A 22,900-nucleotide genomic window follows, 5' to 3' on the forward strand; every position below is an offset into this window, starting at 1 on the left:
ATACAGATAGTGCCTCCAAATCTTCAAGGCAAAAACTACGGCGGCCAACTCTAGATCATGGGTAGTGTAGTTCTTCTCATGGATTTTCAGCTGTCGAGAAGCATACGCTATCACTTTCCCATGCTGCATCAATATTGCGCCCGAACCGAGCTTCGAAGCATCGGTATACAAAACAAAATCTCCGGGCCCTGACGGCATGGCCAAAACTGGTGCTGAGATAAGAGCTTGCTTCAAAGTATCGAAGCTCTTCTGACACTCCTCGCTCCACACAAATTTAGCATTCTTCTTGGTCAATGATGTGAGTGGAACGACAATAGAGGAGAATCCCTTAATAAACTTCCGATAATATCCTTCTAGCCCAAGAAAACTGCGGATCTCTGATGCATTCTGCGGCACAACCCAATCTCTGACCGCGGAAACTTTCGCTGGGTCTACCTCAATACCACTGCTAGAAACAATGTGGCCTAAAAACGCCACCTTCTCTAACCAGAATTCGCACTTACAGAACTTTGCGAATAACTTGTGCTTCTGCAAGGTCTGCAGCAATGTGGTCAGATGTCTGCCGTGATCCTCCTGATTTTTCGAGTAGACGAGAATGTCGTCTATGAATACTATCACAAACTGGTCAAGATACGGCTGAAATACGCGATTCATGAGATTCATGAAGATTGCTGGCGCATTCGTCAGATCGAATGGCATCACAAGGAACTCATAGTGACCATAACGAGTCCTAAAAACAGTCTTGGAAACATCAGCATCTCTCACCCTCAACTGGTGATAACCGGAACGCAGATCTATCTTGGAGAATATCGAAGCTCCCTGCAACTGGTCAAACAAATCCTCGATCCTCGGAAGTGGGTACTTGTTGTTCACTGTAACCCTGTTCAACTCCCGGTAGTCAATACAAATCCTCATAGAGCCATCCTTCTTCTTCACAAATAAGACTGGCGCGCCCCATGGTGAAAAACTCGGGCGAATGAACTCCTTATCTAGAAGTTCCTGTATCTGCTTCTTAAGCTCTGCCATCTCTGTCGGTGCTAGTCGGTACGGTGCTTTGGAGATCGGAACCGTACCTGGCATAAGCTCGATGGAAAACTCCACCTCTCTCTCGGGTGGCATACCAGAAACGTCCTCAGGAAAAACGCCTAAGAAATCTCTAACAATCGGAACATCTGCGGATGACTCACTGGGCGCCTCGGGGACAGATATAAAAGTTGCTAAAAACGCCCGACACCCTCTATGCATGAGCTTCCTAGCCTTGACATAAGGAATAATGCGCGGTAAAGGAAAGTACCTGTCTGGCTCAAATAAGAACTGCGTCATTCCAGGCGGTCGGACTAAAACAGATCTCCGCTGAAAGTCAATCAAAACTCTGTTCCGCAATAGCCAGTCCATCCCTAGAATGATGTCAAACTCTGGCATCGGCAACACGATCAGATCCGCATAAACGAGGTTGCCACGGAGCTCAAGATCTATGTCTCGGATCACATTGGTAGCTGCCATCTCCTCACCAGAAGGCAATACTACTGAATAGGCTACATCTAGCCCGATGGTCTTAACTTTGAGAAAGTTAGCAAAGACCTCCGAAATAAATGAGTGAGTGGCCCCTGAATCTATCAAGGCCTTCGTAGCGGAACCAGATATAAAAATTCTCCCTGAAAGATCGGAACTCTAAGTTGAACCCAATAGTTACAAGAACTAAACTTATATACATGCAAAAGCCAGAGTTCTTCTAACCTAATTCCCGAAAATAATACTGAGTAGAGCATGCAATCCTACTGCAATTCTATGTTCAAAAATCTTAACCCAAGACATTAAACCCCAAATGTAAACTTAAAGCTCAAAGGTACCTGTCATAAGCATGGTCTCCGGGTTCGTCTCCGTGGCATGGAGAGCAAAAACTTTGCCTTGGGTAGGCAGATTCCTCTGAGCGCACTGCAGAAGTAAGTGGTCTGGACTACCACACTTATAACACTTCCCTGAACCAAACATGCATGCTCCAGGATGGCGGCGTGAGCACTTAAGGCAAACTGGGTGCTCAAAAGTCCTCGGGGCTGGGCGTCCCCGCTGCTGCTGCTGCTGCTGACCTCTGTTTCTAGGCGGCCCGTGAAAAGTCCTCTTGTTCTGCTGTTGATGCTGCTGAGGAGGAGGGCGGTGTGGTACCTGGACTGGGCGCTTGCCCTGGCGGTCTCTCTCGATATCACGCTGATCCTGCTCTGCGGCTAGAGCTTTGGAGACAGCGACCTCATACATAGTAGGGTCAGACACCCTAACATCACGGCGCAAGATCAGCTGTAGACCCACCAAGAAATGCATCAACTTGGCTTTAGCATCATTCGCGATCAGGGGCAAAAAATGACAACCCCTCTCAAACTTACGGATGAACTCCGTAACAGTCAGATCTCCCTGTCTCAGGCTCATGAATTCTGTGGTCAATCTGGTGCGCACCTCCTCAGTGAAATATTTGGAGTAGAATACCTCCGTGAAGCGTGTCCAGCTCAGCGTAGCCAAGTTCAGGGCTACTGACGCTCCTTCCCACCATAAGCGGGCATCTCCTCCGAATAAGTAAGTGGCACATCGAACTCTGTCTGCATCTCCAGGCTCCATGAACTCGAAGATAACCTCGAGGGACTTGATCCAGCCCTCGACAATCATGGAGTCCGTCGTTCCTGAAAACTCCTTAGGACGCATCTTCATGAATCTCTCATAGACAGCCTCGGGCCCTGTCGGCCTGGTCGCCACAGCATGGTTCCCCGCAAACTGTGCGAAGAACTGAGTCATCCCAGCTAGCATCTGGGCATTCATGTCAGGTGGAGGTGGAGGTGGTAAATCTCTCTCCTGCCTCTGCTCCTCCCTGTCCTCTTGGCGAGGCTCATCATTTCTAGTGCGCTCGAGAATGCGTCTAGGGGGCATACTGTTCCATACATAATCCATACGTAACCAACATGCATAATTCCATAATTTATTTAAATTTAAATACTGAACGATAAAATAAATATGGACGTAAAATATTTCATGAAAACATGCTGTCAAATAATTCATGCTTTGAATAAAATGCGTAAATGTAAAACTTACAGACCGAAGGCGTGACTTCATGAGCTTCTTGTGGTCAGTAGTAGTACAACCCTTTACAGAACCATTGCTCTGATACCAGAAATAATGGTCCGAAAATTCGTGTTTGAAAATTTGCGAAAAAATTAAAAATTTTCTTTTTAAAATAATTAAAATGCCTCATTCACAAACTAAACTGATAAAATAAGTTTAATGTTTAAAAATAGCAGCGGAAGAAATTATTGCTCACAAAATAACAAGTAAAGTAATCCAACAACTGATAAAAATGTTTGAGAATAAAAATGGCAAGTGCTGTAAATAAGGTCCTCGGGTTCCACTACTGTCGACCCAAGCTAGCTCACTGGTCCCCGCCCTCGGCCCCGACATCATCAGTACCTACAACAATCAAGTCTAGTGAGTCTAAAGACTCAGCATACATATATCGTAAATAACTTGTAAATAATATAATAAAGTTGCATGGGAGTAAAAATAACATGTCATGAGGCATAACGTAAAATATCGTGTCCTGATTAATTATAATACGTGCATAACTGAACTAAAATCATAGTGAAAATGTTTACTCCATGGAGCCCTGTAATGAAATAGCATGTAATAATTTTCTGGTAAGATTATGTTCTACGTAAGTGGCCCCTGCACTGAACTGAACTGAACCGACCGGTAACTGGCGATCGGGTGAAGTAATGAACGTCTGATCAGACTAATGCCACAGTATACTGGGTGAAACTGAACTGAACTGACCGGTAACTGGCGACCGGATGATACAATGATCCCATGATAGTGAAATGGCCACAAGCAATATCACATAAATCTCAAAAATGAATATTTTATATTTTTATGCACGTAATATAATTAAATGGCATGATGAAATATCCTGTATTATTTTACCACATGGATTGGATCGTTCCCAGGCTCGCTGCGACCTAAATTTATCATGAAAATATGCAAATGATTTTCTTGACCAAACTTTGTAATTGAATCCAAAAACGAGACAATTACGCCCAACGACTTCGTATTTAATCATGACTCCGTGCCAACCCGAACCAACACCGAACCATCATTTAGTCAAGATTAAAATACACTTTAAAATGATGAAATAATGCTCCTAAAATGGTAAGGACCGAAATTTTGGTGAATGGAGGCCAAAACATGAAACGCTCTTTCGAGAGTCAATTTGGCACATCGCACCGTAATTTCTTGTACGACCTATAAAATGATCCGAATCACAAACGGCCAAAAACCTTACCTTCCTAACTTGATGAGTCACTGTCCACTCCAAGGCCATAGGCTAAAAGCCAACCAAGAACTCGAACGAGCCACTGAACCGAAGCAGCAAGTTGCTGTCCAGAAATTCCAGCAACCGCACTTGTGCTTACATTGCTTTGTTTGCGAGACTATTGGCCATTGGGGCTTGTACCACTGGCCAGAGCCTCTTCCCAACATCCTAAGAGGTGGCTTGAACCATGGCTAAGGGCCCTAGGCCAACCACAATCCAATCCAACACCTAGGACAACACCAAGCTCAGACCGAGAACACAAAAATCTGTACGGTGATGTTTCTGAAATTTTGTTTTGTTGCTTTCATGCATCATAACAGTGGCCATAACATTGACCATGGCTTGATCTAGACATCATGGGGTATGGTGTGAACCAGGGCTAAGGGCCAAAGGCCAACCAAAGTCCACTCCAAACCACCAAAACCGAAAAGGCATGTGCAGAATTTTAAAGGGGTCGAAGGGGCTGTTCTTGTGTTTTGATTTAAAAACCGATGCAACCATGGACCAAGCCGTGAAAGGCCGACTTGGTCACGTCTTAGAAATTCCAAGGAGGTGTCCCAACCATGGCTATAGCCCATAGGGCAGCAAATACCAGATACATCCTCCTTTGACAGCAAGAATCAAAATCAAAACTCAAAGTGACACTAAGGATGAGTTGCGGTAAATTCTGAATTTCAGCATGCATAGGGCTTGAACCAATGGACAAATGTGTTCCTAACATGTCCTAGTACATGCCTAGAAGCAGCCTTGGAAGCATGGAATCGAACCAATACCTGAAACAATGAAAACAAGCCAACCCGTGAAGCATGAAATGGAGGAGCCGAAATCTGCACTTCATTTTTTTTGAAAAGTGGTCATGTATTTCGGTTTTGAGCTTAAATAAATCATGAGTGTGATGTTTTAAAATACTAATATGGCTTGATTGAAGAGTAAATAAAAACATATACATGCCTTGGTTCGTTTTGAAAGAAAAACGAACGAAACGACGGCGCGGCGCGGAGGAGACGGAGTGATCTACCTTCCTTCCTTCTACTCGATTCCTCTCTAAATGCTCTCGGTTTTTCTCACTATTTTCTCACGAAAAATGTTCTGAAATGGTACTGAATTTCGGTGGTGAGGGAGAGGGGTAAATGGTTAGGAGAGTGAGGGGAGTTCCAATAATAAAGGGATTCAAATGGCATGACCAAGTCTTGCTTCCTTTTGAATTTTTGAAATGGCTTGATATCAAAATGATTTGGAGGGATTAAGGAGGCATGACCGATTCTTCATGTCATCACAAGGCTAGGATACTGATCTAATATTAATTAATTAAGGGTGATTAATAGATGAAAGGATTATCATGCCAAGAAATAATAAAGAAGAAGTCAAAGGTGGTGAGTTGTTAAAGAATTGTTTGATCACTAAGGAGGTGGCCGAAAATCATCAAATAAATGGAGGGGAAATATTGTTTAGTTAGTGTATTTTTAAACCTTTAGAGCCTTACCTATCCTTTAAATAATTTAGTGAATTAACACCTTAATTATGGAACCTAAATGAACTTATTTCCTACTTATCTCAAGTTACTTAAGTAATTCCTTAAACCTCTTTTTAACATAAATTAACTTATTTGCTAGCTAAAATAAACTCTGGGAATATTTTCTTAATTTTAAATTTTATCTCAAAACTCCAACTCCAGTCCGGCCTCACTGAATTAACTGAAAAGATAAAAATTAAACTACTGCATAAAATAATTAACTTTAAAGAAAAGCATTTAAATACTCATGCAAATAAATCATTTTAATTTAAAATATTAGAATTATACATGGCTTATACGTCGTCTAATTTACGGGTTTTACAATTTTGTCCCATTATTAATTTTTTACTCATGCATGATTATCCCCTAATTAGGCAATTAATTATTAATTAAGCACAATTTTGTCCCATTATTAATTATTTACCCATGCATGATTATCCCCTAATTAGGCAATTAATTATTAATTAAGCTAAATTAATTCCCCTATTTACCTACAAACACATGCACACACACATTATCACCCACACACAATTCTCCCCTATTTAAGAGAAAAGCTTAGGGTTCTAGTGTACCAACAGCCATCCCCTTCTCTTCAAATTTTCCAGCAATTCTCGTTGAGTTTTCTTCAAGAAAAATCGTGCCATGTTCGTCCCGGATCAACCCTCGCATTCTTCCCGCTTCGATGTCGTCGTTTCGGTAACGTTAAATATCAAAAGGCATGTATATTATTTCGTTTCTGCATCGGTCTTGTCATAGTAAATATTTTGATATTTATTGTATAAAACATGTGAATGTTATGCAAAAATTTGAGCAAAAATGGTTTGATCGATTTCGAAACGTTTTTGGATCTCAAAACTCGAAGTTTGCTGTCATTTTAAAAACTGCGACTTTTCGGTCGATTTTCTGGAAAAGCTTTCAACATATAAAACGTAGTACTTTTTGATACCTTCGATTTGACAGTAAATTCATAATTTTTGGATAAGAAATGAGTGAGTTATGATCGTTTTTGTGGGACTGCTCAAACTGTACTTTTCTGAAAATGCGCTATTTTAATGTGTTCTTGAAGTTTTGGTTGCAGGCTTCGTTTGGATCTCCTGAATCCTTGCTGCTGTTGTTAGGGCAGCATGTCCAGAATGTTCCAACGAAGCCCTCGACGTTTTTAAGTATGTTCGACGTGCAAAAGAAAATATTTTAAGTTTTTTAGGTATGCTAAATGTCTTGTGACCAAATTATGAACGGGTTTGGAAGTCGGTGAACGTGGCTGAGGGCCTCTCCACCCCGGTAAAGCATGACCGAGTTTAGATCAGGATTGGAAAGCGGTAAAGCATGACCAGGGACCAACCCGCCCGGTAAAGCATGACGGGGTTTAGATCAGGATTGAAAAGCGGTAAAGCATGACCAGGGACCAATCCACCCGTTAAAGCATGAACGGGGATCTCATGTATGTGGCAGTGGATCTTTCCTGTCAGCCCAGTACTGTGATTTAGTCTGATCAGGCACATTTATGTATGGGTCACTTGCTTTGAAACATATCTCTACGCAAAATGATGTTATGTATGCTCAAGTATGTATGATGCAAGTATGTTTAAGAAAAGTTTTATGATGATGGCACGTCTACGTTTATGCTACTACGTTCAAATTTCAAGTATGTAAGCCCTACTTTAAAGATGCATGTGATTTTATTATGTAGCACTTGCTATCTACAGTTTATATTTGTTGAGTCTTTAGACTCACTAGACTTGATCGATGTAGGTGAGGATGACTTTGAGGAGATGAGAGGTGCGAACAAGTGAGCTGGCTTGGACTGAGTGGGAGGCTAAACCCGAGGACCGCCCAATGTTTTTAAGATTTCACACACGACAAATTTTATTACTTTGATTTCATGTTTTGGGTTACGAGGTTTAAACAAGTGTTTTAGCAAACTCTATTTACGATCTTTTTATTGCAATCATTTTTGGATAAACAATTTATTTTCAATCGTAATTTGAGAGTTTATTTCTTATGTAAGAAAATTTTTATTTTTCCGTAAATTTTAAAGTAGTTAAAAAGTACTGTACGTTACAATTACTATATGTACATGATTCTAATACAACATTTTAGAGGAGTCTAGAATTGATTAATTATTTAACAATTAATTAATAAAAGAAATTTTGGTCTTTTAGTTTTACATATATGTATATGCATATATATAATGTATTATCAAGGTTGAGATTGCGTGATATTTACTACATGAGAATTTTTTAATTAATAATAATAAAAGAATCCTAATGTTATGATTATGAATCCTAATAGCATTGGGTTAGTGCATTTTTGTTAACATGTTATCAAAAGTTTATACCATGTAACATAATCATACAAGAAAATTCCCAAAATCTTCTCCTCCCACACAAAACAAATTTTAGGCCAACTTCAATATTTTAAGGAAAAATTCAGTCACCCACTTCCATCGTGCCATCATCCCGACTCCGCCGTAACACCGTCGAATATTTGAAATTTCGATTATCCAATTTCGACGTTAAATCGTTTAGATCTCTAGTACGAGCTAAACGAGAAACTCAATCTCTGATCGTTGACTTTATTTTGATGAACGAATGAAGAAGATCCGTTCGTAGAGAGATACAAAGAGTTGATTTACAAAAAATACTAACTCCACTAATCCTAGACTGATTTGATGTCGAACATTAAATACGTCTAGGATTTGATGTCGAACATTAAATATGTAAAGATAACAGATCAAAACATCCTATGAATATTTTAAATCATATAATTTTAACATTTTGAACATAAAAACAAAAAAATATATATTAATGGGTAGGAAAAAATGATAATCCAACACAAACGACAATGTTTAGAAGGACAAATAATACATCTTAGGAATTTGGATCTTGTATTTTAAAGACGCATACTTCAATTATAGGCACGCAAATTTTGTTTGATTACAAGTTCTACTGTATGATACATATTTTACTCCATGGAAGTAATATTTTTTGCTACGAATCATTCAGACAAAACATAATCAGATCAAATGCTGAATAAATATTATCCAAAATCTCAACTGTGCTCCAAAAATAACGACGTAACAAATGACTTGAAAAAAGAAATAGCATACACGGTCTCTTCTAGAAAGGCGGCTCTAAGAAGAAAATTCTCAGCTACGAAAATTTTAATTAAACAAGATACCAAAGTGATGCAATCCTATCATTCAAAACTACTGAAAATTGTAAGATTAAGCAAAAAAACAACACATTGTAGGACATTTTCCCGGTTTCAAATCCAAAAAGCACAATAGCGCTCGCAGGTTTATTTCTTCTTGCCGGCCTTGGCTACATCACCCGCCTTAGTCTGCACAAATTTTTAGTCAAAACCACGGTTAGCAGAGGTAGCTTAATATACAATTCTGTTAGGAGACCTTTTCACTCCAGGAAAAATGGTTGCAGCAGCGGAATGGCTCCAAGACTTAAAATAAAAAAATTATGATTTGAGCAATGCTATTTTTGTATGGCAATTTCTTAAGCAGCCTCAGTACATAAAGTGGATAAATAATATTGATTGCATGTGTTAGTTGTCTCACATTGGTTGGATAAATAATTTGGGAGTTGTATATATGGGCTTGGACAATCCTCCCCCCTTGAGCTAGCTTTTGGGGTTGAGTTAGGTTCAAGTTCCAATCTTAACATGGTATCAGAGCCCAGGTTCCACCGTTATGTGTTGGACTGCCTATAATTAGTCCACCCGTTCTGCCCATAATTGGGTCATTTGCAAACTCCACGCTCCAGATGTTCATTCCTGAGCGTGAGAGGGGTGTGTTAATTGTCCCACATCGGTTGGATAAATAACTTGGGAGTTGTATATATGGGTTTGGACAATCCTCCCTCCTTGAGCTAGCTTTTGGGGTTGAGTTAGGTTCAAGTTCCAATCTTAAGAGCATGGCACATAATTGTACCTTCTTAACACCACGAATCTTCTTTGCTCTGTTCTTCCTTTCTTTCATTTGCTTCCTCGACTTCTCGACCTTGATATCAAGACCATTCTGCAAACCATGGGTTCAGATATTTTGTCAGAAACATAGGGAGTTCTGGTATAATGTGCCCTTGTAAATGATTTCAATGCTGTTCTTCGTATCAATACAATAACAGGTAAATGATTTTAAAAACTTTTAACACGTTGAGAGCTAGACAATAAAAACCTTAAAACGTCGAGAGCAAGAAATTTTCTAGACTTTTCAGTACTTTTCGGCAACAATAATTAGTGAGGGGGAAGCAAAGAAATATAAGAGGCCAAGAGCTAAAATGGAGGACATAAACATATGGATCTCTTAATGTTCCACAAACTGACGGAAAACCAAAACTCAAGGCTTGTATTAATGGATTTCAAATTTCTTGACTTGCTATTAATGCAGTTAATGTCAAAAGACAGCACCTTCAGAAGAACTTAGCTACAAAGTTCTAGAATCCATGAATGCTAACAATACAGCTTTAAATTCAAAAAAGTACTTTTACGAACAAGACTCAAATAATCTTTTTTAAAATGTTAAAATCATTCCAGAATTAAAAGAAATAAAAGCTAAACAAACAGATGAATTACCCTGATAAGCCTATATTTGGGCTCAAATTTCTTCGCATTTTCAACAGAATCATAGATCAAGCCAAACCCAGTAGATTTCCCTCCTCCAAAGTGAGTCCTGAATTTGAATACAAAAATGGCATTTGGATCCTTTACCTCATACATCCTAGCCAATTTCTCCTTCAATTCAGCCTTCAAAGGCACGATAAGCAGGAACAAAAAGAAAGTAGAACATTAAGTGAGCCTTCCGCGTCATAACCAGTCACAATTAAACTTTTAAAAAAACTCAAAGTGCTCCATACACGCACTAATAAAGAAAATCAGTATTTTCAATTTGCAGCAAAAAGATCGTTACTTAACCAAGAATACCAGACAACAAAGTCCGAAATCATAAAAGCACTCTTTAATTTCCTTTAATAATTCTATCACATATTGATAGAAATTCTAGAGAGCACCATTCATTACTAGCAATAGTGTATCGCATTATTTGTAGGGTATGAAACAAAATAGAAAAATCTTCCAAAACGTTCTCCATGTTTTCCAATTACTATCTTTTCTGGAGCCTCCACAACTCTAAATGAAAAAAATTATCCAATAATTCTCAAGGTGGAATCACTGCATTCCCATGGTACTCCAAGAGAAAAAGAAAAAAGCATTCATCAACTAAATCACATTGCCCCAAAAAATACAACAAAACTATGCAAACAGCAAAAGTGCAGTTCAAAAAACAAATGCAATTGAAAATCACACCTTGGAAACATTGGGCCTTCCTGGATGCAACACATCAATGATCTGAAAAATAAGTACGAAAAACAAATAAACAAACTACCTTTAACGAAATGAAATACAAAAAATGTAAACACAACTACACAGGCAAACGAGAAAACAACAAAATTCACATAAACATACGAATTGTTTCCTGGATAGAAGACGATTTGTCATGAACTTCCTTGGTCTAATCGTTACTGCCTTGTCCGCCATTTTCTGAAAAATCAAAACCTCCTCATATTAACTTGATCAACAAACAAATACACAAAAATCACTAGCATTTAATGTAGGAGACAATCAAAAGTGAATGCGCAAAATTACAATTTCTTGCGATCGCACTCCTGCCTCGTGCCAATGCACTTGAAAAGCTTAGTTCTGTGTATGTTCCGTGAGGCGTCTTCCTACTTCCCCCGGGACTAAAGGAGAATTTTCTCTAGGTCTAGTGTTTGTAAATGGATGCAGCCGCTCGAGTAGTATATAAAATGTGGCCCGATATGATAAACAGACCAGATCGGAATATCTAAGGGCACTCGTATTCGTTATTGTTATAACACCCACCACCTCATAAAAAATTGTAGGATCCATATGCCAAATACACATTACATTAACACATTATTCTCCCACATTCATTTTAACATTCATAATCATTATTTGTAGGTCCCGCTGTCCACTCATTCATCTTATTATTATTTTAAATTAAATAAATTCAATTTCAAATTTTTTAAGAAATTAAAATTATTATTATTTTATATTAATAATAATATGTTTTTATATTCACGAAATTTCTAAAAAACCCTCGGTAATTTTCATCCATTTCGGAACAAAGTAGGATTTAAGAAATTTAAAAAAAAAAGAATTTGAAATGATGAAAATAGAAGAGAAAAGATTTTTGGAGTGAAGAATAATATGTTTTGATGATTTAAATAATTTGTGTAGTGTGTGAATATTTATAAATAAATATATTATTTTTTTATTAAACTAGCTGTAAACTAGCCGTTAATTAGCCGTTAAAACAATTTTTTACTTTTATAAATAAAAACAACCGTTAATTTTTAATTGAACATTATTTTTAATTTATTTTAATATCCGAATTTCTTTTTAAAAAATGAAAATTTGAAATTTAAACCAATACATTAAATAAGGAAACATCATCAGGTGTGTGGGGCCCGCGTTCAGCGACGGTTTGTAAAAATCTTCGTAAATAGCGACGGTTTTTCAAAACCGTCGAAAAACCGTCGCTAAATGTCCAATTTTTTTAAAAAAATAAGCGGACAGAGGGGCGTTCAAACATATGAACGCCTCTTTTTCTCTCTCTTGGAGAAAGGGTGTTAAATGGGTGTTAACACCCATTTAACACCTATCGTGGTTGCTCTAACAAACTCAAATTTAAGTCCCATTGGTATGAATAACAACTTTTTTCACGGGTTTTGGGACAATTCGAAACGGAAACAAAGATCTCCGATTTTTTCGAATTTGGATTCGAGTTCGATGATTTTTTTATATCTTCGAATTAGTTTGGGGCGGATATTAGATTATTATCTTTATTCCCGAACCCATCCAAAAGTAATATTAATAATAAAATAATATTATTATTAGTCTTAATGATATTATAATAATATTAATAGATAATAATAGGTTTTGGTTTGAGAAAATCTATGAACTCGCTATCGTATTGTCCTATTAATATTTTGAAGCGAGTATGGTAATTTGATCCCCGTGGTTTCGGTTTCGTGAGAGATCGGAACGGGTATGGGGTGAAGATGAAATTCAGAGACGGAGACGAATATATCAAAGATAAAATTTCCAGCCTCACATATTTACGCTGCTCAGATTTCACAGCTAAAAGAGAATTGGAAATTCAGTCAAATTTTAATCTTACTACATCAAATCAGGCAAGGTATATTATTTTCTATTTTTCTTTATTTCTTGGTAGTTGAATTCATACTCTTCGTATTTATTTTTCGGCAATTTACGTTGAACATAAAATTTATCGTGGAGTTTCAAATGAGACTGCTTAATTATCCTAACCCTTTTTTTGAGTGATTACTGGATTTTTTTTTATGTTGATTTTTGTATAGACAGACACACGCACCAAAACGTTTTCTCAAATCGCGTGATCATTTTCATTATATTCTGCAAATAGAGATTTTATGCAAACTTATTACAATAGAAACCCCAGAAAAATCTAAATTGGAAAAAAAGAAACAACTGACATTGCGATACATTTTTCAGATAAACTATAATTGCGCACACAAAACTAAAAACTACACCCACCTTCCCACTATCACAATTTTCAGCTTTGCTTGATCGTATCAAACACTAAACTACTGAATCACGTTGAATGAGATCTTCAAGCCCTGAAGTACACCAGAAAACGGGAAGAAAAGCTGGAATCCACGAGTATGTAGCTCGGCCCTTTCCAAGCGCTGAACAATAGCTCAAAAAAAAAAAAACTCTATGGGGACATGTACAAGCATAAAAGATATTGATTCATGGTTCAAATCGAAGCTACGGATGTGGGAAACAAAACCCTTCACGAATATTTCAGTTTTGACATAGGATGAAGAAGTTATGACGTTTCTTCTACAATCGCGACGGAAAAATGGTTGGGGGTGAGTTTTCTTCTTTCTTATTTTATTGGAAACGCGTGTATTATGATTATTTACTAATAATAGTAATATGTGAAAATTTATTTCGGTTTTGTATTTATTTGTTTCTCCTATATTATTTGAACTCCGAATATATTTTATATCGCATTAAATCTGACATTCTAAAATATATTTTTTTACCCACTTTCTAAATTTATTTGACATAATTAATTATTTTAATTAATCAAATACAATAATTATTCTAATTATTCTTAATTACCAGATAATTAATTACAGAGCCTTACATTTCTCCACCTCTTGAAACAAATTTTGTCGTCGAAATTTCTGTTTATACATATACATCTCACACAGTATATGAATACAATAATCCAATACTGAAAATCAAATATATATGGATAAAATGTTCTCATTTTCCATTTTGTCTTCCAAGTTGATTCTTCTACGACACGTCTTGTTCATGAACTCGAATACTCGAATAAGTGATATAACTTTATTAGGAAGAACATTATCTTTGCGGTATAAAACAAACATCAGATACTCAGTGTTAGAGTACGTGCCCGTCGAGCCAAGTGTTGGTTGGGGGTTCATGTTGAAACTCTATGTATAAACAATATTTATTTTAATAATATTTGAAATTATTGTTTTGGCACATCGTTATCTGTATACCCATGTTAGTTGCATTGATAAAGTCCTTGAATATACAAATAGTAGAAAGAATATGAGATGCTCATATGATGAGTATCATGAAACTCATATTTGCAATACTGTATATTCTAAACAGTTCCTAGTCGATTCAGCCGCCGCTAAGAAGGATATAGGCCGCTCGAGTTCGAGAGTAGTATCTGCGATGTGAGTACTATGTTTCCACTCGATAAGTGAGAACCACTTGGAAATACCTTTATGGAGGGTTGTTCAATGCACTCTACAAGTAGCACCTATCTGCATGTTCGGACATCACAATGTATTTGGTGTGGCTGAGCCTAGCTGGCTCTGCTTGCGATTGGTATTTCTGTTTGTTTTATTGAACTCTATTTTTGAGTATAAATGTTTTGTTGTGTTGTTTTAGAATTTTTGGTATGTCCTATTTACGGGGAGGTCATGTGGAAATTTCTGTAGGCCCAAAATAGAAAATTTTTATTCGTTTTCGCTGTTTACGTTAATAAATTCTGGTTGTTTGATAATTAAAAATTAATCAGGAGCACGGGCCCTCATAGTTGGTATCAGAGCGTAACTGGGATATGCTCGAATTAGAGTCTAGGACACTCAAGTTTAGACACAAATGAAATGATCGCATATTTGATTTACTATTTGCTCTTATTTGATTTGCATGCTATGATTATTTAACTTAGCTGAGATAGAGCTGGTAGTGAAGTAAGTTTGACGCTTCGTTTATTTGTACCTAGTGGAGTAAGTTTTAACTTTCCTTGAACCCTTCAGTGCTTACTATTATTTTTCTTCTTGTTGATTAATCCTTGTGTCTTGTAGAATGACACCTGGAGGAAGAGGCAGAAAGAGAAAAAAATGTTATCCAAGAGTCCGAAGCTCAAAACATAGGAAATACTGAGGGTATTGACATAGATAGACGTGACCGCCCTAGAGGAAGGGAAAATCAACAAGTGTATAGAGGTGGAGCATGAACCACCAATTCGTCCAGAAAGGCATGTTGCAAGAAATGTGGAAGTTGATCGTGAAGTTCAGCAGCTGACCCAAAGAATGAGAGAAATGGAGTTAGTGATTGCTAAATTCAAAGATATGCGTCCTCCAAAATTCTTTGGAAATGAAGGTAGGCGAAAAGGCAACGGCATGGATGAAGAGCATGAATTATTTATTTAATTGATGGAGTACACTCCAGAGCTGAGATTCAAGTTACCTGTAGAGCCTAAAATTAGTACACGTAAAACTCATGCATTTATTTAATTGTTATATTATTTATTTAAGTTTAAAAATGATTTATAGTGATGCATGATCTATTTAAATTGCATTATTTTAACTATTTATGTTTATGTGATGCACGTTAAATATTTTCTTGAGTTTCATGTTTCAGGCGATTATTCGATGCGAGATCGAGGAAAAGAGACCGACGACGATTTTGGCGATTTTTAAAAATGTGGCACTTTATTTTAAGTTAAGGTTGGTGCATTTTGATTAATTTAGTGATTTTTTAGCATTTTAAAGACTAAATTATTTATTTAGTGATTTTAAGATTTTAAAACCTTTAAAGTTTAACACTTGTGTATTTTATTTTAAATTTAGGGGGGTTAGTAACTTAAGGGGGGATTGGTATTTTAATTACTATGTAATTGCTTATCAATTATGTAATTAATCTAATTAGTCCCTAATTACTTTCATTTTAATTAAGGAACACACGCACACACACACATTTTTTCACACACCAATAGCCGATCACTCACACACACACAATCACAATTTAGATTTTTATTTTCTTTGAGAGCAAGAAAAACCTAGGGTTCTAAGAACTAGAGCAGCCGCCCATCTCCTTGGATTTTCCCAACGAATTTCGTTGGTTTTCTTCAAGGAATTTAGTGCCACGTTCGTCCCGAATTGTCTCTCGCATCACTCCCGTCTCGGTATCGTCGATTCGGTATTTCAAATCATCAAAAGGCATTTATATTCTTTCGTTTCTGCATTGATTTTGTCATAGTAATAGTTTTGACGTTTATTGTATGAAAACCATGTGTATGTTATGTAGAAATTTGAGAAAATATGGTTGTATCACTTTTGAAACTGTTTTTGAATCTCAAAACTTGAATTTGCTGTCTTTTAATTACTGCGACTTTTCGGTCAATTTTCTGGAAAAAATTTCAACATATGAAACTTAGAACTTTTTGATACCTTCGATTTGATATAAAATTTGTGATATTTGGATAAGAATTGAGTGAGTTATGATCGTTTTCGTGGGACTATTCAAACTGCGTTTTTCGAAAAATACGTCCTTGATGTGTTCTTGAAATTTTATTGTTGCAGGCTTCGTTGGGGATCGACAGGGTGATCGCTGCTGCGTTTAGGTGTATCGAGAATTATATTTAGATGATTGTTGGTGTTTCGTTTCGTGTAATTAGGCACTTGGTCGAATTAGAAGTCGTAGGAATGGTTTTAGCGCCAAGTGTCGTGTTCACGGATTTGTTGCGTTGGTTATGATGCGTCGTTTTGGAGACGTTGGGACGTTTTGTGGAGTCGAGTCAGTGCCATAGTGTCCTAGGATGAGTCTCGAGGCGTTGTTCACTGTTTGTGTAATCGAATTTGGAGAAAATAAGCTTCTAAGTCGCGGAGTCCAGTGCACTCGACACCCGAGCGGTAATGTTTTACCTCCCGAGCGCCACTCTTTATGTCTGAGTGTAGGTTTCCAGAAGACCTGGCGCTCGAGCGGTAATATGTTACCGCCCGAGCGCGACCCCATCTGGAAGAACGTTTGGTTTCCACTTATTTTCAAGTTCAAATAGTGTGTTCATGTCTTTTATTGTTGGGAAATGTTCACACATCATTTTAGAGATTTTTCGGGGTTCGATGTCATGAGTTAGCACGATGATTTAACAAGGTCAAGTCCCGATTGATCTAGAATATCATAAGCTATGGTGAGCGCGATTACCTAACTCTAAGTTATGTAAGTTAAGTGCTTGCAATGTGTTAGTATGTGCAGCAGTGGCCCCAAGCGAGATCCAACGAATCCCGCAACGCCAAGTAAGTATGTTCGACGTGTAAAAGAAAATATATTTTTTTAAGTTTTTGAGATATGCTAAATGTCTTGTGACCAAATTATGTATGTGTTTGAAAGTCAGTGAACGTGGCCGATGACCTCTCCATCCCGGTAAAGCATGTCCGGGTTTAGATCAGGATTGGAAAGCGTTAAATCATGACCAGGGATCAATCCACCTGTTAAAGCATGAACGAAAATCTCATGTACGTGGTAGTGGACTTTCTCTGCCAGCCCAGTACTGTGGTTTAATCTGATCCGGTCTGTTTATGTATGGGTCACTTGCTTTGAAACATATCTTTACTCAAATTGATGAAGTTCATGTATGTCCAAGTATGTATGTTGCCAGCATGTTTTAGAAAAGTTTCACGTTATGGCACGTCTATGTTATGTATGTAAGTTCAAGCTTTTACACGCATGTTCAACTTTCAAGTATGTACGCTCTATTTTAAAGATTTCATGTGGTTTTACTACGTAATATTTGTTATGCCCACTCTATGCATGTTGAGTCTTCAGACTCACTAGATTTGATCGATGCAGGTGAGGATGGCTTCGAGAGACGAGAGGTGAGGACCAGTGAGCTGGCTTGGACTGAGCGGGAGGCTAAACCCGAGGACCGTCCATGTTTCATTTTAATTTTTTTTATTCAATGATTAAACTACTTTGATTTCATGTTTTGGGTTACGATGTTTAAACAAGTGTTCTTAGCAAACTTCATTCACACTCTTTTATTGCAATTATTTTTGGATGAACAGTTTATTTCAAATCGAAATTTGAGAGTTTATTTCTTATGTAAGAAAATTTTTATTTCCGCAAATTTCAAGTAGTTCAAAACACGGTACGTTACATTAGCTTTTTACCAACTCAAAGATCGAGCACAAATGTGGTGGGAAGCCACAGAGGAAGCAATCCGAGAATCTGGTCAGATAATTTCTTGGGAGGTATTCCGTACTCGTTTTATTCAAGAATACTCGCCTCCATCTTATTATTCTGCTAAGGAAGCCGAGTTCAATCAGTTGGTTCAGGGAAATATGTCGGTGGGAGAGTATGCCTCTCAATTTTCTGCTCTTCTAGCTTATGTACCTCATGTATCTAATAGTGATCGATTCCAAGATTTCGAGTTTTATGCAAGGACTGAACCGGACGATACATACTTGGTTATGACTGGAGCACCAACTACCTATGCTGAAGCAGTAGAGAAGGCAAAGAATATTGAGGCTATTTTGCTTTGGGGAGGACCACAACAAGTTCCATCTTTTAATTCCCAAGGGTTCGGGAGTAGCATTCAGATGCCAGTGGGCATACCTCATCAGCCTCCACAGTCAAAGCAGCCACCGAAGCAGCAGAAATTCAGGGCTAAAGGAAATCGGTTTAAGAAGAAGTCTTACAGTAGTTCATCTAGTTCAGGCAGTTCTCGTGGAGGAAGATCTAGTGGTTATGTTCGAGATTCTTGTGGGAGATGTGGAGGTAGGCATCCTACTACCCAGTGCACAGGAGTTCAGGGAGACTTCCATACATGTGGATTATCGAGACATTATGCGAGAGTTTGTCCTAATGCAGGAAGACAATAGTATCAGCCCTCACAGTTTAGCCAATTTCCTCGAGCCCCTGTGCCTAGACCATCTATTCCACAGCCTAGCTACCAACAGCCGAGAGGATCTGCTCAGCAGTACTTTCCAGGACCTCAGCAGGCTAGGGTGCATGCTTTGACGCAGGACCAGGTTCATGAGACGCCCAGAGGGGTCATTGCAGGTATATGCTTTATTTTTTTATCATCCTGCACGTATAATGATAGACACAGGAGCATCTCATTCATTTCTTTCTGCTGCATTTATCGATGAGCATGAGATAGCTACTACCTTGTTGTTGGATACGGTGTCTATGTCTACCCCTGCTGGTGTGTATTTGATGTCTCGTGAGATAGTTCTGAACTGTGTGATTAGATTTGATGATAACCTTGTGATAACTAATCTAATCAAATTATCTATGTCTGACTTCGACTGTATTTTGGGAATGGATACTTTGACGAATTATCGAGCCACCGTTGATTGTTTCCATGGAGTTGTCAGATTTAGACCTTATTATGGCAATAAGTGGAACTTTTATGGTAATAATTCTCAGTCACGCATTCCTTTAGTGACAGCGATGGAAATGGTTAGACTACTATCGGCAGGGAATGAAGGATTCATGATTTATGCAGTTGATGTCACACAGGAAGAAATGTTGAAAGGTTTAGATATTCCTATGGTAAAGGATCTTCGTGATGAAATTCCTGGTTTTCCTCCTCAAAGGGAAATATATTTCAATATTGAGTTAATGTCAGGGACGAATCCTATTTCTAGAGCACCGTATCGTTTGGCTCTAGCGGAGTTGAAAGAACTCAAGGAACAATTACGAGACTTACAGGAGAAAGGTTATATTAGACCAAGTATGTCACCTTGGGGAGCTCCATTATTGTTTTTAAAGTAGAAAGACAGGATGATGAGGATGTGTATAGATTACCGACAATTGAATAAAGCTACAGTGAAGAATAAATATCCTCTCTCGCGTATCGATGACTTGTTTGATTATTTGTAAGGTACATCCATGTATTCCAAGATTGATATTCGTTCTGGATATCATCATCTAAGAGTTAGAGAGGAAGATGTTCCTAAAACTGCATTTAAGACACGTTATGGGCATTATGAATTCTTAGTCATGCCTTTTTCGGATTTACTAATGCTCCAGCGGTTTTATGGATTCGATGAACCGTGTTTTTCGAGAATTTTTAGAAAAATTTGTTATTGTCTTTATCGATGACTTTTTGATTTATTCAAAAACAAAGAAGGAACATCGAGAATATTTGAGACTAGTCCTCCAAACACTCAAAACATCACAATTATATGCTGAATTTTCTAAGTGTGAATTTTGGTTGGACAGAGTAGTATTTCTGGATCATGTTATATCCGCTTAGGGAGTTTCAGTGGATCCCAGTAAAGTCGAAGCTGTTATGAATTGGCCAACACCAACAAATGTTTATGAGATTCGCAGCTTTTTGGGATTAGCAGGTTATTATAGGCATTTTATCGAAATATTTTCCGTAATTGCAAGGCCTATGACTCAATTAACGCAAAAAGATTTACGTTTTGTGTGGACTGCAGAATGTGAATCAAGTTTTCAGGCTTTGAAGGAAAAGTTGACAACAACTCCAGTGTTAGCTTTACCTTCAGGCTCAAGTGGATTTGTTGTGTGTACAGATGCTTCTCTGAATGGACTGGGATGTGTTTTAGTGCAAAATGGGCGAGCGATTGCATATGTATCTCGACAGTTGAAGCCACATGAGACTCGATATCCAGTTCATGATTTACAATTGGCTGCCATTGTGTTTGCGTTAAAAATATGGTGTCATTATCTGTACGGTGAACAGTTTGTAATTTAGTTCTGATCACAAGAGCCTTAAATATCTTTTCACATAGTCCTACTTGAATATTAGACAACGTCGATGGATGGAGTTGCTTAAAGACTTTGATTGTGAGATTCAATATTAACCAGGGCGAATGAATCTAGTTGCAGATGCACTTAGCAGGAAAGCTCAAAACGTTATGCTGACATCTCTGAATATTTTTAAAATCCACGAGCACTTGGGAACATCAGGATGGACTTATCAAACAAGTGGAGATTACTTTATAGTTTCATCTATCAAATTAGAGCCACAGATAATAACAAGCATTAAAGCAGCACAGAGAACTGATCCGCATATTCATAGATTGAAAGAATTTGCTCAAACAAATCAGTCACATAAGTTCAGTGTTGCCTCATATGGTAGTTTTCGCTTTAATGGGAGACTTGTGGTTCCTAATTTGATAGATCTGAAAGAAGCTATACTACGTGAAGCACATTGTAGTCGACACATCATACATCTAGGAAATCGAAAGATGTATCATACTTTGAGAGCTCATTTGGGTGGGAAGGTATGAAGAAGAAAATTTCTGATTTCGTGGCTAAATGTTTAACATCCCAACAGGTTAAAGCTGAACGAATGAGACCTGGCTGTATGTTAAATAGTCTTGAAGTACCACAGTGGAATTGGGAGCACATTGCTATGGATTTCGTGACACACCTACCTCGTTCTAATCATGGTTGTGATGCAATTTAGGTGATTGTTGATAGATTGTATAAATCAGCCCATTTTATTCCTTATGACCATACTTGTACTTAAAATAAAATGACAAAATTGTACATTGATCATGTGGTAAGATTGCATGGTGTGCCAGTAAACATAGTATAAGATCGTGATCCAAGGTTTACTTCGAAGTTTTGGAGTAGTTTGCAATCAGCTTTGGGTTCAAAGTTGGCCATGAGCACTGCTTATCATCCTCAAATAGATGGTCAGTCAGAAAGAACCATCCAAATTCTAGAGGATATGTTACGAGCAGTTATAATGGATTTCAGGGGTTGTTGGCAAGAATCATTGTCTCTGGTCAAATTCTCTTACAACAATAGTTTTCAGACAACGATCGGCATGGCACCATTTGATGCTTTATATGGCAGAAAGTGCAGATCTTCAATTTGTTGGGAAGATGTAGGAAATGTCTAAACCAGAGTTTTTACAAGAAATGATAGATAAAGTTATGTTGATTGGAAAAAGAATGAAATCAGCCCATGATCATCAAACAAGTTATGCTAACAAAAGGCGTCGGCATTTAGAGTTCCAGGTTGGTGATTATGTTTTCTTGAAAGTATCACCATTTCTTGGTACTACGAGATTTGGACGTAAAGGGAAGTTAGCTCCACGTTATATTGGTCTGTATCAGATTGTTGAGAGGATTGGTAATTTGGCTTATCGTTTGGACTTACCGCAGAGTTTGTCTTCCATACACGATGTGTTTCATGTATCTATGCTGTGGAAGTACGAGCCAGATCCATCTCATGTTTTTAGTACCGAGGATGTGAATTTAGATAGTTCCCTAAGTTATGTTGAGCATCCAATTCAAATTCTTGATCGCAAAGAGAAGTAACTCAGGAACAAGACGATTCCTTTGGTTTTGGTGTAGTGGAATAGATATGGGATAGAAGAAGCTACATGGGAGTTAGAAGCTAGAATGCGTCAAGAATGACCTCACTTGTTTGAAATATGATGAATAACTCCATGTACTCAGATATTCCTATGTATTATCAGTGGTAAATGTTTTAACTACTTTGTGTATAAGTGTTGTGTACGTTAGATTTCGAGGACGAAATCTTTTATTAGAAGGGGAGAATGTGAGAACCCGAATTTAATTATTCAGTATTTGGCAAGAATTAGAAATAATTATTTTAAAGTGCTAAATTTAAAATAATTAAGCCAAATAATTACACTTGTGTGTTAAAAATATGTATAAGAAAATATCGGAATTATACACGATATTAAA

At 37.6% G+C, this 22,900-nt stretch overlaps 2 protein-coding genes across 2 annotated transcripts; one reads left to right on the forward strand and one right to left on the reverse strand.

The window, feature by feature from the left end:
• Window positions 1-8,769: 8,769 nt before the first annotated feature.
• On the reverse strand, window positions 8,770-11,666 carry LOC142553888 (small ribosomal subunit protein eS24z-like). Its single transcript, XM_075664420.1, has 6 exons — window positions 11,511-11,666; window positions 11,331-11,405; window positions 11,172-11,213; window positions 10,443-10,613; window positions 9,802-9,888; window positions 8,770-9,200 (listed from the first exon to the last, which is right to left on the reverse strand). The coding sequence occupies exons 2-6, from the start codon at window positions 11,400-11,402 to the stop codon at window positions 9,159-9,161; spliced, it is 414 nt and encodes a 137-aa protein (XP_075520535.1). The 5' UTR covers window positions 11,403-11,405; window positions 11,511-11,666; the 3' UTR covers window positions 8,770-9,158.
• A 6,725-nt stretch (window positions 11,667-18,391) lies between these two features.
• Window positions 18,392-21,645, forward strand: LOC142554662 (uncharacterized). The gene is made up of 6 exons (XM_075665327.1): window positions 18,392-19,054; window positions 19,145-19,262; window positions 19,306-19,938; window positions 20,651-20,770; window positions 21,042-21,460; window positions 21,514-21,645. The coding sequence occupies exons 1-6, from the start codon at window positions 18,392-18,394 to the stop codon at window positions 21,643-21,645; spliced, it is 2,085 nt and encodes a 694-aa protein (XP_075521442.1).
• Window positions 21,646-22,900: the final 1,255 nt, after the last annotated feature.

This window comes from Primulina tabacum, chromosome 8 (assembly GCF_025594145.1).
Source record: "Primulina tabacum isolate GXHZ01 chromosome 8, ASM2559414v2, whole genome shotgun sequence".
NCBI lineage: Eukaryota > Viridiplantae > Streptophyta > Magnoliopsida > Lamiales > Gesneriaceae > Primulina > Primulina tabacum.